We start from the raw sequence: 16,907 nt of genomic DNA, 5'->3' as shown, positions 1-16,907 counted from the left end.
TCCCTAGGCAGACCTCCAAAAAGGTGGAAAGATCCCAAGAGCAACTAGCGGAGGCACAGACAGGCCCTGAGGGTGTTTGTCCACTACACGAAATTACTCGGAATTTTACCGTCCGGCACGTCAGTAAGTGTTTGAAAACGATGATTGGCTTGTGCTTTTGTCCATATTTCTTCGGATCGGTGAGTGAACACGTTGCGCGTAAATTCGATCACGCTAAACTGTCGTAGTCGTTTTCATTTTTCAAAACCGGACTGCTGGACGGTCAAATTCCGGGTAGTATACAATCGCCCTGAGGATCTATAAAAAGAAGAAGAAGAAGAAGAAGAAGCAGAAGGATAAAAAGAAGAAGAAGAAGAACAAGTCGGAGAAGAAGAAGGAAGAGAATGAGAAGAACAAGAAGAGTAAGATTTAAAAAACTGAGGATCTATAAAAAGAAGAAGAAGAAGAAGGAGAAGGATAAAAAGAAGAAGAAGAAGAACAAGTAGGAGAAGAAGAAGGAGAAGAAGGAGGAGAACAAGAAGAAGAATAATATTTAAAAAAATACAAAAGTAAGTAAGAGTCTCTTGCCTTGGGCACAATACTCACATCAAATTCAGGGTTGAACCAGAGTCCAGGGTAGCAGTCGATCAGGATGGGCTCCATGTCGAGGCACTTGTAGAAGGTGGAGCAGTCCTCGGGGTTGGGAAACTGCACCACCTCGCCGCCCTCCACCGGTTCCGGGCACGTGGGCAGGTCGGCCAGCACCAGTCCCAATACGGCCAACAGGAAAAACGCAACTGTGATGAAAAAGGGATTAAAAAAGCTAGAGTGTCCTGCTGAATGTGTCAAGAACAAGCGAATATATCTAATGCTTGCTAAATAGTAGGTACTTGGGCGCAATGTGCTAGGTACTTGGGGACAATATCCCAAGTACCTGAGCACAATGTAATACACTGGCCATAATAATCTAGGTACTTTGGCACAATATACTAGGTACTTAGGCACAATGTACTATGTAGGTACTTGGGGACTACGTAATTTCTCTCTCTCTCTCTGGTACCAATCCTGCGGATTGGTCTGTAGCAACAGCTGACATATCTTTCGCCATTCTCGCCTATTTTCGGAAGTGCTCTTCAGCTCCTCATACGCGGAGCAGACCATGTCTTCGCATAAGTCGCTTAGGTATTCGCGGCGTGGGCATCCTCTGGCGTTTATTCCCTCGATCGTCCCCTCTATTATTTTATTACGTAATTTAGGCTTAACAAAATGGCCAACAGGACAAGTGCACCTGTGACTTGTAAAAGCTGTAGTGTACTATCCTGATGGCCCAAGAACAAGCAAAAAATATCCAAAGTGCAATAAAAAGTAGGTACTTGGGCATAATGTACTAGGTACTTGGGTACAATGTAATGGGTACTTGGGCACAACGTTCTAGGTACTTGGGCACATTGTACTAGGTACTTGGACACAATGTGATGGGTACCTGCTTGCCCTAATTTAGGCTCAACATTTTAATTTTATTTCGTGTAACCTTATTTCTGTTAATATGACCCTATATTGCTATTTGACTTACATTTTTCCTCTTGTATTCTTGTAAGAATTTGTCAAGTATATAATCGCTCACTCCTTTCAACAACGTCATATATTAAAAAAAACTTGGATTTTTCAGGAGATCGTTTTTAAAGTTTAAAAATATAACGAAATGTATTGAAATTAAATATCAAGCCACTTGTTGAACTTTTTACTGTGCAACAGATCTTTTTAGGTAAAACCTGAAGGTTTTTCTCCATTTGAAAAATATTAAGTAAGTTTATTTAAAAAATATATACTTAATATTTTTTCTTTAAAATGCAAAAAACAACACTTTCTGCCCTGTAGCGGGTAAATATTAAGTTAAAAATATGTCGCTTTTGCTGAGATATAGTAAATTTCTGGGCTGAAGAGAGTTGAGAAGGTTTAGGCGTGTGAATCGAATGAATGAAGAATGAATATATATATATATATATATATATATATATATATATATATATATATATATATATATATATATATATATATATATATATATATATATATTTATATATATATAAATATATTTATATATATATATATATATATATATATATATATATATATATATATATATATATATATATATATATATATAAATATATATATAAATATATATATATATATATATATATATATATATATATATATATATATATATATATATATATATATATATATATATATATATATATATATATATATATATATATATATATATATATATATATATATATATATATATATATATATATATAGATTTATATTATCCACTGACACTTCGTGATGGAATTGCATTTTTAATTTATTATTAGATTAAAACCAATATTTATAGCTTTTCCACTTTTTTATTTGACCAGCGACCGGGTTTCGTCGTTACCGACATCATCAGACTGGTGACCAGTCTGATGATGTCGGTAACGACGAAACCCGGTCGCTGGTCAAATAAAAAAGTGGAAAAGCTAAAAATATTGGTTTTAATCTAATAATAAATTATATATATATATATATATATATATATATATATATATATATATATATATATATATATATATATATATATATATATATATATATATATATATATATATGTATATCAGGTGAATGTAGTTGAAAATAGGAGCAGGGGAAAATTTGACTTACAAATTTGTGAGGTGAATGTAGTAGGAAATGGGAGCAGACGAAGACGGAGGAAAACCTGGCATGATCAAATATTTCAACTACTTTAAATTGGTCAGGTCAGGAGTCGGAATCGTCGTGGGTTTGTATGAGGAGATGCATAAATGTGGAATGTGATTGGTGTAGCGGCCGATTTTATTCGACTACCCCTGCGGGGAAGTGGCGTGATGGTCAGTAAGCTAGTTATTTATACTAAATTATAATTTAAAATACATACTTTATTAAATTTAATATCGAATTTCCCTACCTTTCATAATTGATTTCTAGCACTGCACACTTTCAAAACGTGAGTAATTAAAAAAATAAACACGATGGTTTTTATATTAAGCTTGTTTTTATCGTTATCTTTACTGAAGTAGCTGATATTTCTGAGAATACATGATTAAAAAATAGATAAATAATTCAAATAAATATTTATATAATCAATAATAAACGCAAAAACATGTTTTTTATTTTAAATTCATTCGTTATTTTGTTAATTATGAGTTGTAAACATGTTTAAATGCGGTGTATGCATATAAGAGAATAATGATAATCCGTTATCCTCGTAGTTAGATAGAAAAGGTTTTAACCCTCCCTTCCCGGTGTTGTGTACCTTGTACACGTTGTTTCTAATAACCATAATATCCCTATAAATATAATAAATACAAGGTTGAGATTTTAGGTTATTCATCCATAACATATTGATCTAAAAAATCATATTAAAAAATAATCAGAATTTATCGGGCACATCGGATGTATTTTGTGAATATCGGAAACGAATTCGCGTATAAAAAACGCGTGAAGAGTGTGCTGGAACCGCAACACTATATTCGCATCTCACTCTTGCATACGTACATACAGTACGTTTTTTTGTATTTTTTGACTAAGTAGATTCTACTTAGTCCAAAAATGCAAAAAACGTACTACAAAAAAAATGTCCCTTACTGTGTTTTAAGTTTGGACATCCGATCCATTGGTGAGATAAAAAGGCGCTTTTTATTGATCCAATTATAGGAGTTATTTTTCATATTATATTTTGACGGTATGACAGTTTTTCAAAAAATAATATGAAAAATAACTCCTATAATTGGAGATAATCCAGATTTGTGAACAAGTATTTCGATTCAAAATGTTGCATTTAAAGAATCATGCATTTACGATAAATTGCCAATGCATCGATTGTCTGATGTGATATCTATCTGAAGATATGTTTGAAGTCATTTTTAATTACGTCAGGCCATTTGATGACCACGATAATTGCATTATCGTCAAATAAATTCGAATAATTTTCTTATCAACACTGGTGTTGTCACCTGAATGAAAATCAAATTATCCTTCATTCCATGACGATGATTACGAACATTAATCAAATATGACTCATTTTTTATATTTTGAAATTCAATGTACAAGCAAAAACGACTTCTTCAACAAATAAAATTGATTCACAACATTTAAACGAGTCTAAATCCTTGTTCACATATCTGGGTATGGGATTGTTACTTGGGAGCTATTTTAACATTTTTAACATCTCAATAGATGAAGGAGAATATGGAAGTCTGGACGATGATTTAAATGATGTTGATTTGCTGAAAACAGATTTTTTAAAAGCTTACTCAAATTAACCACAGATACTGCCGCGAACTCACGCATGAAACGGCATGTAAATCATATCATATTAGTACTGAGAGTACCAACTCTCCGAAACAAACAAAATACAAATTTTTACATGTTGATGAGAACAATTGAAGTTCTGTAAACTAGTAAATTCTGTTTACATTAATAAACTCAAAAGTGGTATTATACAAGTATTTCATTTTTATATTTGGTCTTAATCAAATAATTGTTCAAATGTAATTTTTTTTTATTTATTTCAAAAAAATACTTTATGTTGCTTTTTTTCTCTTTGAGTATTTTTATTATTTAAAGAGAAATAAAAACGTTTTTTTTAACGTAAATATAAGTCATATTTGGCGATTAAAAAAAAACGAATTAAAAATTATTTTAATTAAAAATATTTTATTTCCTTGAAATATGTCAATAAGACTAAAATTCATGGCAGTGATCATATTTTCATTTAACTGTTGAAAAATTACATTTTATAAATTAATACAACAGTTGAGACTAAATTTTATTTATAAGTTTCATCTTTTTCCGAGTCAAAGTCCAAATAAAAATAAATTAAATTAATTTAAGCTGTCCGGGAGTACGGACGTAAATGAACGTCAGTGCGAATTTTCCTTAAAGGAGTATCGACGTTAATGAACGTCGAAGTCCGTCTGTCAGTTAGTATGATGTAATTTGTAAAGCAATGACATCTGTGGATATTTGTGTATAATTTTGTCGTAATTGAAAAATATTTCAGGTGTTTTAAAAAAATTATTTTAACATAATTTATATCTTCATAATACATCGATTTGATGAAAAAAATTTTTTTTCATGTAAAAAGAACTCACTCCCTAGAGCATGTCGGACATCAATTTTTATACTCCCGGAAAGGTTAATTAATTAATTAAATTAAAACAAGCAATAACGTAATTAATAATAAATATTAACAAATAACACAACATAAATAAAAATAATTTCTTTTAACATTTATTAAAAATAATTAAATTTAAATTATTTATCATCGTCATCATCATCATCATCATCTTCTTCATCTAGGTTCAGATTTTTAAATAGAATCCAAAGCTGTTTTATAAAGTTTGCCTCTTTTTCATTCTGCATACTGGTTTCATTCTTTTTGGATTTTTTATTCTTTGCCAGTTTTGTAGTTTCCGTGGTTTCATCAGTTGTGGACTCTGTATTTTCCGTGGTTTCATCGGTTGTCTGAGTGGACTCTGTATTTTCCGTGGTTTCATCGGTTGTCTGAGTGGACTCTGTAGTTTCGGTCGTTTCATCAGTTGCAAAAGTGGATTCCGTGGTTTCAGTTGTCTCATAGGTAGACTCGGTCATATCTGATGTGGAGTCCTCATCTTCTGTAGTGGACTCGTCCGTGTCAAACGATTCAGTCATTGTGATATTCAATGTCTTGTTGATATTGGACTTGACGCTATGTGCTGATTTCATGTATTTAAATTCACATACCTGAAAAAATACAACATGGGATTTTTAAATCAATAAATATATCTCAACAAAGAATTAAAAAATAAAAATTACTATTCGGCGTTCTAAGTATTTACAGGGCTAACAATATGTAATTGGCTGGTTTAATCCCTTATACATGCATGACACACGATAGAAAAATTACTAATCAAATAAATTTATAAATAAGTATTGTAAAATGTGCTCTCGTTTTTTTTATAAATTTAACAAACCACATTGTGATGGTAAATTCACCATTCTACCCATGATTGACAACCATATTACTAAAATTATGTATATACTATATATATATATATATATATATATATATATATATATATATATATATATATATATATATATATATATATATATATATATATATATATATATATATATATATAGTTATATATATATATATATATATATATATATATATATATATATATATATATATATATATATATATATATATATATATATATATATATATATATATATATTTATATACATACATACATATATCAACGTACAAGCAAATTAAAAAGTTTACATTTTTCAGCACAAGGTTGCCATCTATGTTTGAAAATCATACATATCGCTCACTCCTTTCAAGAACATCATAAATAAAAAACTTGATTTATCAGTAGAACGTTTTTAATGTTTAAAAATATAATGCAATGTATTAAAAATAAATATCAAGCCACTTATTGATCGTTTTACTGTCTAACAGATATTTTAGGGTAAAACCTGAAGGTTTTTTTTCCATTTGAAAAATATTTAGTTTTTTTTTAAAATTAATTAAACAATACCTTTTCTTCAAAATGCAAAAACAACACTTTCTGCCCTGTAGCGGGTTAAAATTAAGTTAAAAATATGCTGCTTTTGCTGGGATATAGTACATTTTTTAGGCATTCCGAAAACATGCACAACTCAAAATTAACGATTTTTTATAAATGACGTTATTGAAAGGAGTGAGCGATATGACAGAATTCAAAATGAAGATATTAAAGGGAATATAAGGCTGAACTGGGGTTAATTAAAACGATTAAGAAAGGTTATAAAGGTGGTATGGATGTACGGAGTGAATGAATAACGAGAGATTAACAAATTGTATTTAGAACATTTGAACGTGAGAACAGAACGAGGACGGCTAAAAACATTCGGCACGACCAGAACAATCAGAAATTAAAACCTGGTCGTGTCAAAAGTCTACGTATGAGTATATGACTAGATGTAGACGGTGCCAGACCGAAAAGTTTGAGAAACTGTGTTTTAGATGATCAACAAACCTTAAGTACAGGATTGAACCAGAGTCCTTCAAGGCATTCCTGTAGAACTGGGACTTCGTTTATACATAGATAGAAAGTGGAATAGTCATCGGGGTTTGCAAGAACGGTAATTTCTCCATCTTCAGATTCAGGACATACTATATGAGGCGGTGGTACAACTTTTGAATAAACTGCTGACGTCAAAACCAATACCACGAAAATTCCTGAAATATAAATGTTATTTATTAGACGTTACTGTTATGAATTAGACGTTTCTGTTATTTATTAAACGTTACTGTTATTTGAATAACCGGTTACATAAATGTTATTTTTAAACTAACTAACAAACTAACCATCATGCCGCTTTCCTGAATAAGCAGGTAAAGGAAATATAACGCTACACAAATTTGTCTTTGCAAATAATCTTCGCCTCTTCCACATTTATGCATCTCCTCATACATAGCGGTAGACAGTCAAATCTATTATTTTATTGCATTATCCATGTATAGATTAAACAGCCACGGTGACATTACACATCCCTGTTTGACAGCTTTAGAGATGCCAAACCAAGATGAAAATGACCCTAATGATTTTATTTTTATGTTGATACTAACTCTGTAGTATGAACGTAATAATGAACATATAAAACAAGGAATAATGCATCAGCCTGAAATATTGTAATTATAATTGCTTTATAGTTAGGAAGTGACATATTCCAGATATCGATATGGTCCGGGAAATCATTGCCAAAGTTTTGCATTCGGTGTATAGGAGTATTGAATCCAAACACTGTCCGGCTGTTATTACAGTAAAATATATGACGGTTTCTCGTGTTTCTGGTTGGGGCGTAAATATTTATCATTTCCAATAACAAGGGAGTATAAAATATTTTTGAAAAATTTTGTACAAATTAATCATATCAAATAATTTTCTCCTATCACTCAATTTTAATTAATTTAGTTAACAAAGCAATTAACATTTTGAGTGTGTCCAAATACTTGTTCACAAAATTTGGATTATCTCCATTTACGGGAGTTATTTTCATATTATTTTTTGACATCTCATCAAAGATAAAGAAGAATATGGAAGTCTAGGCATTTACGGGGCTGACGACCGCCATAGGCTGGTTTAAGTGATCACTTTACACGCGTGTAACATTCACCAAATCTACCCATTATTGACAACCACACTACTCAAATTCTTGGAAGCTCTATAAATATGAACCAACTTAGAAACATTATTCTTGAATCACTAGAACTTTACTAGAGACGTCTATTGGTGAGATGAAAATATGTTTTTATTGAGCAGAAACTCATTTATTAGTATGTGAGGTCCGAATCCTGGATTATAATCACACACATGAGAAACGCCAGAAAATATCATTTTCATTTTTATTATTTAAGCTTATAATTTGACCAGATAATTTACTTACAACATTTTGAGTGTTTCCAAATACTTGTACACAAAATCTGGATTATCTAAAATTACAGGAGTTGTTTTCATATTATTTTATGACAACTCATCAAAGATGAAGAAGAATATGGAAGTCTGGGCATTAACGGCTGGCGACCGTCGTATGACGGTCGTCAGCCCCGTAAATACCCAGACTTTCATATTCTTCTTCATATTTTATGAGATGTCAAAAAATAATATGAAAATAACTCCTGTAATTGGATATAATCCAGATTTGTGACCAAATATTTGGAGACACTCAAAATGTTGGAAAAAAAAGTTTTATTTATTTTAATTAATCTGTTCAGTACTGTGTGTTAATGTATTAATTTAATTTTTTTAATCTTACCTTTCATTGTGATGTAAGGACTTGACTGATTTCCGTCCTCACTTAGTAGACTTGTTCACAGCACTAGCACAGAAATGTGACAATAATTACGTTTTATATTAAATAACATATGTTTTCATATTGTCTCCTCGTAAACGATGGAAATTATATGCAATCATATGTCTGTTTAAATTCCTTTATTCAGCCATCTTCATTGTCGTCAGTAATATCGAAACCTTTCGTAAGAATTTTAAACGAGAATCAAGTGGCTGGATCCCTAACGCACCTAACCGCCATTTAATACTTCTTTTTAAATTTAAATTAAAACACTTGATTTTCACGGTATATTTATTCTATGAAATTTTATTTATTTGTTCGGCATTTACTTTGTGGTAAGACATGTTAAAATGATTAAGAAAACAATTCTTTTTATACCACTTTAGTTTATTACTGACCAATAGTTTGGGAAGCTAAACTTCCATCGTCAGGTCTGAAAATTTAGAAAATTTAGAAATCCAAAAAAACCTAAATTTTAATCATAATTTATTAAATAATATATTGTTTCAAAATTCTTCACCTTTGTCAAACACTAATGTTGAAAAAATACACTTTTTGACTTTTACCATAATTTAACGTAATATTGTTTAACATATTTCATTCAATTTGGAAATTGTATATAAGTTTACAATGTTATGAAATCCGTTTTGTATGTTGGTTGAAATTTTGATAGACGTGGAATTTCGACAGATGGTTCTGCCATCAGTTGATAATAAGTGAAAAATAAAGCTTTTAATATTAAACTTTGAATGTGTATAATTTTAGAAAATTCTATTTGCCCAGTTGATTATGAATAGTATTTTCATTCGATTTCACCATGCTGGGGGTCCTAGGTTCATTTCTCAGGAGGGTTAAAATCAATTTAAGTGTTTTTTCACTCTTTAATTTATTTACTATTACCCTGGACTGGTACCTGAAGCGTAGGACTAGTCACCTTGCATTTGAATAATAATCGATCAAATAAACTTTGCATCAATTTGTTGCATTACCCAATGCACCATTGGGAAAGAATTAGGGTCAGTAGTAATAAAAAAATATATTTATTTAAAATCTAACTTTTTTAAATAAATAAAGGAAAACGGAGTTATGTTACTTTTCGCGTTGTTCTCACATGTGAATTTTTGAATAATAAAATCACCCGTGAAACGAAACAATGTTTAAACATGTTTCCAAACAAACCAATCATTGTCTTTCAATACGAATTTTAAATTTAAATTAATATGTATTTATTGTGACAATACAATGTATGGATTTGTAATTGTAGATATTTTTCTTTTAAAATGTAAAAGGAGTTGTATGATACGGGAAAGATATAAATTTTAAAAACAATTCATATTGACCTTGATAGAAATAACAAGAGTGTATAGTCCTGTCAGAGATAACCTGAGCATGACTTATTAGTAAGATAAAAATAATCACAGTCGCGATAAAATCAATTTCTCCGAATTGTGTATTAATGTTATACTCTGCGATAAATCATATGAAGCAATTAATCAAAATTTTTCATCGAATTAAAAATAACAAAATAACGATAAACACTTTTAAAAAATAACGGCTTTAAACCCTTTTTAAATAGTTAAAATCCCGACTACGCAACAAAAAAATTGGTAATTTAGTCCAATATTTATAGATTTCAATATTGCATTCAACTGTTTTAAATCACCAACAGTACACTCTGTTCACAGATATTTTACACATTTTTTTTATTATTTTTATTATTTATAATGTTATTATAAAAAAGAGGTAAAATAACCGTGAACATTTAAACGTTAATTAATTTAATTTTTAAAAATTAAAAAATATATACATATATGTAAGTATACAGGTAAAATAACTGTCAACAGAGTGTACTTTAAAACGATTTTATACCAACTGGTTGAAAACGTTTTAAACCACAGTTACCCACTCATTTTGACCCTTAAGGCTAATATTTATCGGCTTCAATATTGCGTTCAACCGTTTTAGATCTTAGTTGATTACCAAGGGTACCTACTAAAGTACCAGTTGGTATAAAACCGTTTTTATATCAAATGGTTCTTCTTCTTCTTCTTATTATAGGCCTTGTGGCCTGTTTTAAGAGGGATTAGCCTCCTGCGACGTCGATTCCCAGCTATCGGCCCATCTCTTCGGTGGTCTGCCCGGGAGTCATCTACCATGGGGTTGGCCGTACAGTGCGATGTGGGGGAGTCTGGACGGTTCCATTCTCCTCACATGCGCATACCATTGTCTTCTTCGTTGCCTTCCCCACCTAACAACATCTTCGATCTCGCATATTTCCCTGATCTTGGCATTTCTCAATCTATCTCGAAGACTCTTGCCTGTTATGCTTCTCAGAGTCTTCATTTCTGACACTCTAAGCGCGTTTTTTGTGGCAGCGGTGTCTGCTCTACTTTCGATTCCATACGTCATGATGGTTAAAAACTTTTAAACCATTTTTTGGTTTAAAAAAATGGTTTAAAACGTTTTAAACCATTTTTTTACCAAGCAATAATGACCTTTTAGGATAATATCACTAGGCTTCAATATTGCATTCCATCTTTGTAAATTACCAACAATGGTTTAAACGGTATGACCTACTGGTTTAAAACGTTTTATACTGCCTTTACGTATTTAACAACCAGAGACTATGTTTTGGTAACAGAACTATGAAAAGTAACCTTAAATTTATTCTCAAAAATTATCATTTACTACCAGTTATAGTGACGCGAATAAATTTAAATTATTCTCGAAGATTCTGATGACGATAATGTCAACGAAATGCATTTTTTACTAAATAAAACCAAAGTTTACACGAATATTCTTAGAAAATACATCTGCATAATCGATTATCAGTATGAAATATAAGGTACATTACAACAATAGATGTTTGATGATGCAAATTGAAAAGAGTACCTATTGAAGACATTTTAATTGATTCTGGTTAATCCATATTTTGTTGAAACAAGTGGGAAATTGAAACTAGTCGATTAATAGTTTTTTTACACTTCTCATTGAAAAAAAAATCAATCGTTACCTTTATAGATATTTCCCACAACATCCCGGTTGAACCAGGTCTATCCCCTTTTGAAGATGCTTACCGAAGGCTTATTATTTGTCTTCATCTGAAAATAAATGGTATCGAAATCGAAATGGAAGCTATCTATGTACATTTAAATAAAAAGGTAACGTTGAAATCGAAAGTACCTATTTTACAATTTAACGAACTACTTACTTTTAATTTAATTTAAATCGTATAGTACATTAAATGAAATTTAAAGGCATTGAAATTGAAATAGATTTTAAAGGTTTCAATATTAAAATTGAGAATCATCAAAATTGAAATTGAAACGTACCTAAAATGAAATTAAAAGGGTTTGAAATTGAAATTGAAAAGTACTTAAAATGAAATTAAAAGGTTACTAAATTGACATTGCAAGGTTTCGAAATTGAAATCAGACGATACTTAAATTGAAATAATTGTTAAGTACCCAAATTAAAATCAAATTGTTCTTAAATTGAAAAAGAGCGGTACCTAAACAGAATTAAAAGATTCTGAAATTTGAATTCAGCGATGAAAATTGAAATTAAAGCATTCCAAAAATAAAATTGAACGAGACCTTAATCAAACGATACTTAAATTGAAATAATTGTTAAGTACCTAAATTGAAATCAAATTGTTCTTATATTGAAATAGAGCAGTATCTAAACAGAATTAAAAGAATCTAAAATTTAAATTCAGCGATGAAAATTGAAATTAAAGCATTCCAAAAATAAAATTGAACGATACCTTAATAGAAGTGAAAGATTATGAGATTTAAATTAAAACACCTAAATTAAAATCGAAAAATACCCTTATTGTAAATTGACAGGTTTCAAAATTCAAATTGAACGGTCCCTGGATAGAAATAAAAGATTCCAAAATTGAAATTGAACGATACCTAAATTGAATTAAAATGTTCCAATATTGAAATTAAACGGTACCTAGATTGAATTGAAATATTCCAAAATTGAAATTGAACGATACCTAAATTGAAATAAAATGTTCCAAAATTGAAATTCAACGGTACCTTGATTGAATTGAAATATTCCAAAATTGAAATTGAACGATACCTAAATTGAATTAAAATGTTCCAAAATTGAAATTAAACGGTACCTAGATTGAATTGAAATATTCCAAAATTGAAATTGAACGATACCTAAATTGAAATAAAATGTTCCGAAATTGAAATTCAACGGTACCTAGATTGAATTGAAATATTCCATTGAAATTGAACGATACCTAAATTGAATTAAAATGTTCCAAAATTAAAATTAAACGGTACCTAGATTGAATTGAAATATTCCAAAATTGAAATTGAACGATACCTAAATTGAATTAAAATGTTCCAAAACTGAAATTAAACGGTACCTAGATTGAATTGAAATATTCCAAAATTGAAATTGAACGATACCTAAATTGAATTAAAATGTTCCAAAATTGAAATTAAATGGTACCTAGATTGAATTGAAATTGAACGGTACCTTAATTTTTATTTAAACACTTTAAAATTTTATTCAGAAATTTACGTATGAAAAAATGATGCACAATATTGTCTTACTCTCCTTAGAAAAAAGATGAAAGGTACTCAAAGATACCGATTCAACTGATGTTTTCATTATGATGTATCAGGTATATACATAAAGAACAAGTCTTAAATAAATTAAAACAGATTTAACAAAAGCATATTTATTTTGAAAATTGTTCAAGTAAAAGGTGTTTTCATCAGTTTTGTGAAAGTTTCAATAGTGATTTTAAAATAATAATAATTTTAAGCTTTCAGGAGTTTTCAGGCGCTTTGTTCAGTGGCATCTGTAGGAGGTATTGTAGTCATAGGACCAGTAGTCATTTCAGGCTCTGAGGTCGTAGTTAGGGGTGGAGGCTTACAAATTCCTTCAGGCACGTTTTCAGGCCAATCACATGTCTAGAAATAATTTAAAAAATACACACGTTATACTTAACATTTTTAAGATCTCAACATAGATGAAGAATAATATTGAAAGACCGAGCTTATGACCTGTCATAGACTTGTTAAGTGATCACTTTACGCACGTGCAAATATTTATTATTCTACACATGATTAACACAACCACATTACTAGAAATAAAAATAACAAAAAAAAAGTTTACACAATTTTTTTTACATTTTGACATAGATGAAAAATGAACACAAAATTCTGAGTATTTACAGGGCTTATGACCTGTCATAGGCTAGTTAAATAATCATTTTACACAATACACATGTGAAAACATTAATTTTTCTACCCGTCATAAAAAACCAAACTACTAGAAATAAGAAAAAAAAAATTACATTACATTTTTTACATCTCAACAAAGATGAAGAATAGCATTCTTGCCAGGCAAAAGTGACTTAAATGGCCCTCCTGAACATTTTACCTGTTGTTAGTTAATCACTTTCTCCTGTACGACTACGATATATTGAGATGTTAAAAATAATTTTAAAAAAAACTCTTAATTGGAGATAATCCGGATTTGTGGTAACAAGTATTTGGACACACTCAAAATGTTGTAGTTAAAGTTTAATGGACAATGATTAAAAAAGATTATCAAAGTAATATTGACTTACATCAACCAGAGGATTGAACCAAAGACCATTTTGGCAGTGCAACAGGACAGGGGTCCCATTGGAGCACTCGTAGAATGTGGAGCAGTCCTCCGGGTTGGATAAGTGTGGGGCTCCGCCTCCTGGGCCCGGATCAGGACATTCGGGAACGTCGACAGGGCTTCCGGGAATGGAAGCCGCCCAACACAATCCCAGTAGCGAAGCGAGGACTATTGTGACTTCACGAACACACATGATCAGTCAATTGAATATAATGTAAGAGAAATGAGTAAAAATCTTACCACCAAAATATAATCATCAAAATTATGAGATAAAAGTATCTAACTCATCAGGGAAAACCATCAAAATCACGAGAGAAAAAAATCTTAAGCTTAAAGTTTAACACATCGTAAAAGATGATTTCATGATTGATGATTTCATCTGAGAAAACCATCAAAATCGTAAGAAAATACCGTAAAATTCATTTGAAAAAAAATAAATCAAAGGAAAAATACCTTGAAGTTATAAGAGAAAGCCCTGATGGTTTTCTCTTATGACTTTAAAGTATTTTTCAATTCAATTCAAAAGAGAAATCCATCAAAATCTTAAGAAAAAAACTTTAAAAATCATCAGAGAAATATATCAAAATCATAAGAAAAAAAAACATCCAAAAATCATCTCAGAAAACCACCAAACTCATAAGAGAAAACCATCAAAATCTTAAGAGAAAAACCCATCAGAGAAATCTATCAAAGTCATCAGAGAAAACCGTTTAAATCATGAGAGAAAACCACCAACATACAAAAGACAACTTAATGTTTAGAGTATAACTTACACATACATACACTACAAAATATAGTTTGTATTTTCACCTGATAATGAGAACATCTGTATTTCTTAAAAGTAATGTTGATTACATTAATTTACTCTATACTCCTATATTCCTTTAAATTTGCTTAAAATGTTCAATATTTAATATTACAATATTCTTCAATTAAATTTAGAAATAATCGAATATTTGGTCATTATTTATAATCAATTTAATTTTATACTTTTTGTCATATTGTGTTTCGGAGTATTATCAATCACAGACTAAGGAATAATAAATTAACAAGTTAATTTTTTAAATACCTTTCATGATCAGCTATTTTGAAGAACTAATAAAATATTTCAATTTGAGTTTCTTATACAACCTGATTTATCGTATTTTCAAAATAACGGTGATGTCATATATGCTACATATACGAGTTTATTCCTTTACCTTCACCTTTTCAGAAATAAATCGAATCGAATGATAACAAAATATTGAAGTGTTTCCCTAAACGAAAAACGTTCAGAACATTCCAAACAAATCATTTAAAAATCAAATGAAAGTTATGCATAAATTTATATGAAAACTTTCTGATGATTCCTATCTAATCATAAAAAAATATATAATTGTAATGTATGGATTTTATGTCTGAAGTTCCAGACCATTTTTTAAGCTAAGTAATATAATTCAAAATATATTGAATGAAAAAAATCGGTCAGTTCAAGAGTGGAAATTCTCGGCGAGTATATGTTTAAGAGGAGATGCATGAAATAGGAAAAGATGTCGCTCACTCCTTTCAACAACGTCATACATCAAAAATCGACAATTTTCAGTTGTGCATGTTTTTGAAATGCCCAGAAAATGTACTACAACCCAGCAAAAGCGGCATATTTTAAACATAATATTTACCCGCTACAGGGCAGAATGTGTTGTCTTTGCATTTTGAAGAAAAGGTATTGTTTAATTATTTTTTCAAATGTACTAAATAATTTTCAAATGGAGAAAAAACATTCACGTTTTACCTAAAAAGATCTGTTGCACAATAAAAAGTTCAATAAGTGGCTTAATACATTGTATTATATTTTTAAACGTTAAAAACTATCTCCTGAAAAATCAAGTTTTTTATATATGACGTTGTTAAAAGGAGTGAGCGATGTGTCAAAAGTGCCAAAATATTGTTCACAAATTCTGGTTTTCTCTCCAGTTAGGAGTTATTTACATTAATATCTCATCATAGAGGAAGAATGTGGAGGAATTGGTATTATTACTCTGTATCATAGGTTGGTTTAAGTCAGTGGTTCTCAAAACTTATTTCGTCTATCGCCCATTTTGAAAATCAATTATTTTTCAGCGCCCTCCAATTTTTTTCCAACTTTACCACATCTTAAAAACCACAATGACATTCATTACTTTAATTCTAAATGACACTTTTTTACCAGTGGGAGCAATTAAAACGCAACTTTATAATATTAAGAGTATGTTTTTTATTATCTTGACTAAAATAAAATCAGCATCTCTACGAAAACTATATTAAATATTGTCATTTTTTATAAAATCAAACATGGCAGAAATATGAACCACATAATCGATTTAGTGAGTTTTAATTTCTGTAATTTAATA

At 29.9% G+C, this 16,907-nt stretch overlaps 2 protein-coding genes and 1 long non-coding RNA gene across 3 annotated transcripts; all 3 read right to left on the bottom strand.

Moving 5' to 3' along the window:
* Nucleotides 1–567: 567 nt before the first annotated feature.
* On the bottom strand, nucleotides 568–3,009 carry LOC148304753 (uncharacterized; the record flags this gene model as incomplete). Its single annotated transcript, XR_015838305.1, has 2 exons — nucleotides 2,975–3,009; nucleotides 568–776 (listed from the first exon to the last, which is right to left on the bottom strand). It is a non-coding gene; the product is annotated as an uncharacterized LOC148304753 (long non-coding RNA).
* A 1,699-nt stretch (nucleotides 3,010–4,708) lies between these two features.
* Nucleotides 4,709–9,040, bottom strand: LOC148304752 (uncharacterized). The gene is made up of 3 exons (XM_088267898.1): nucleotides 8,863–9,040; nucleotides 7,083–7,285; nucleotides 4,709–5,793 (listed from the first exon to the last, which is right to left on the bottom strand). Exons 1-3 carry the CDS (start codon nucleotides 8,867–8,869, stop codon nucleotides 5,326–5,328), a joined length of 678 nt encoding a protein of 225 aa, XP_088124024.1. The 5' UTR covers nucleotides 8,870–9,040; the 3' UTR covers nucleotides 4,709–5,325.
* A 4,583-nt stretch (nucleotides 9,041–13,623) lies between these two features.
* Nucleotides 13,624–14,731, bottom strand: LOC148304751 (uncharacterized). The gene is made up of 2 exons (XM_088267840.1): nucleotides 14,501–14,731; nucleotides 13,624–13,838 (listed from the first exon to the last, which is right to left on the bottom strand). The coding sequence occupies exons 1-2, from the start codon at nucleotides 14,729–14,731 to the stop codon at nucleotides 13,704–13,706; spliced, it is 366 nt and encodes a 121-aa protein (XP_088123966.1). The 3' UTR covers nucleotides 13,624–13,703.
* Nucleotides 14,732–16,907: the final 2,176 nt, after the last annotated feature.

The sequence above is a fragment of the Brachycentrus maculatus genome, unplaced genomic scaffold (assembly GCF_059751285.1).
Source record: "Brachycentrus maculatus isolate JH-2025_06_01 unplaced genomic scaffold, ASM5975128v1 h1tg000306l, whole genome shotgun sequence".
NCBI classification, from domain to species: domain Eukaryota; kingdom Metazoa; phylum Arthropoda; class Insecta; order Trichoptera; family Brachycentridae; genus Brachycentrus; species Brachycentrus maculatus.
Note: the sequence above shows the minus strand (reverse complement) of the source record. Positions and strands in the feature narration are given on the sequence as shown.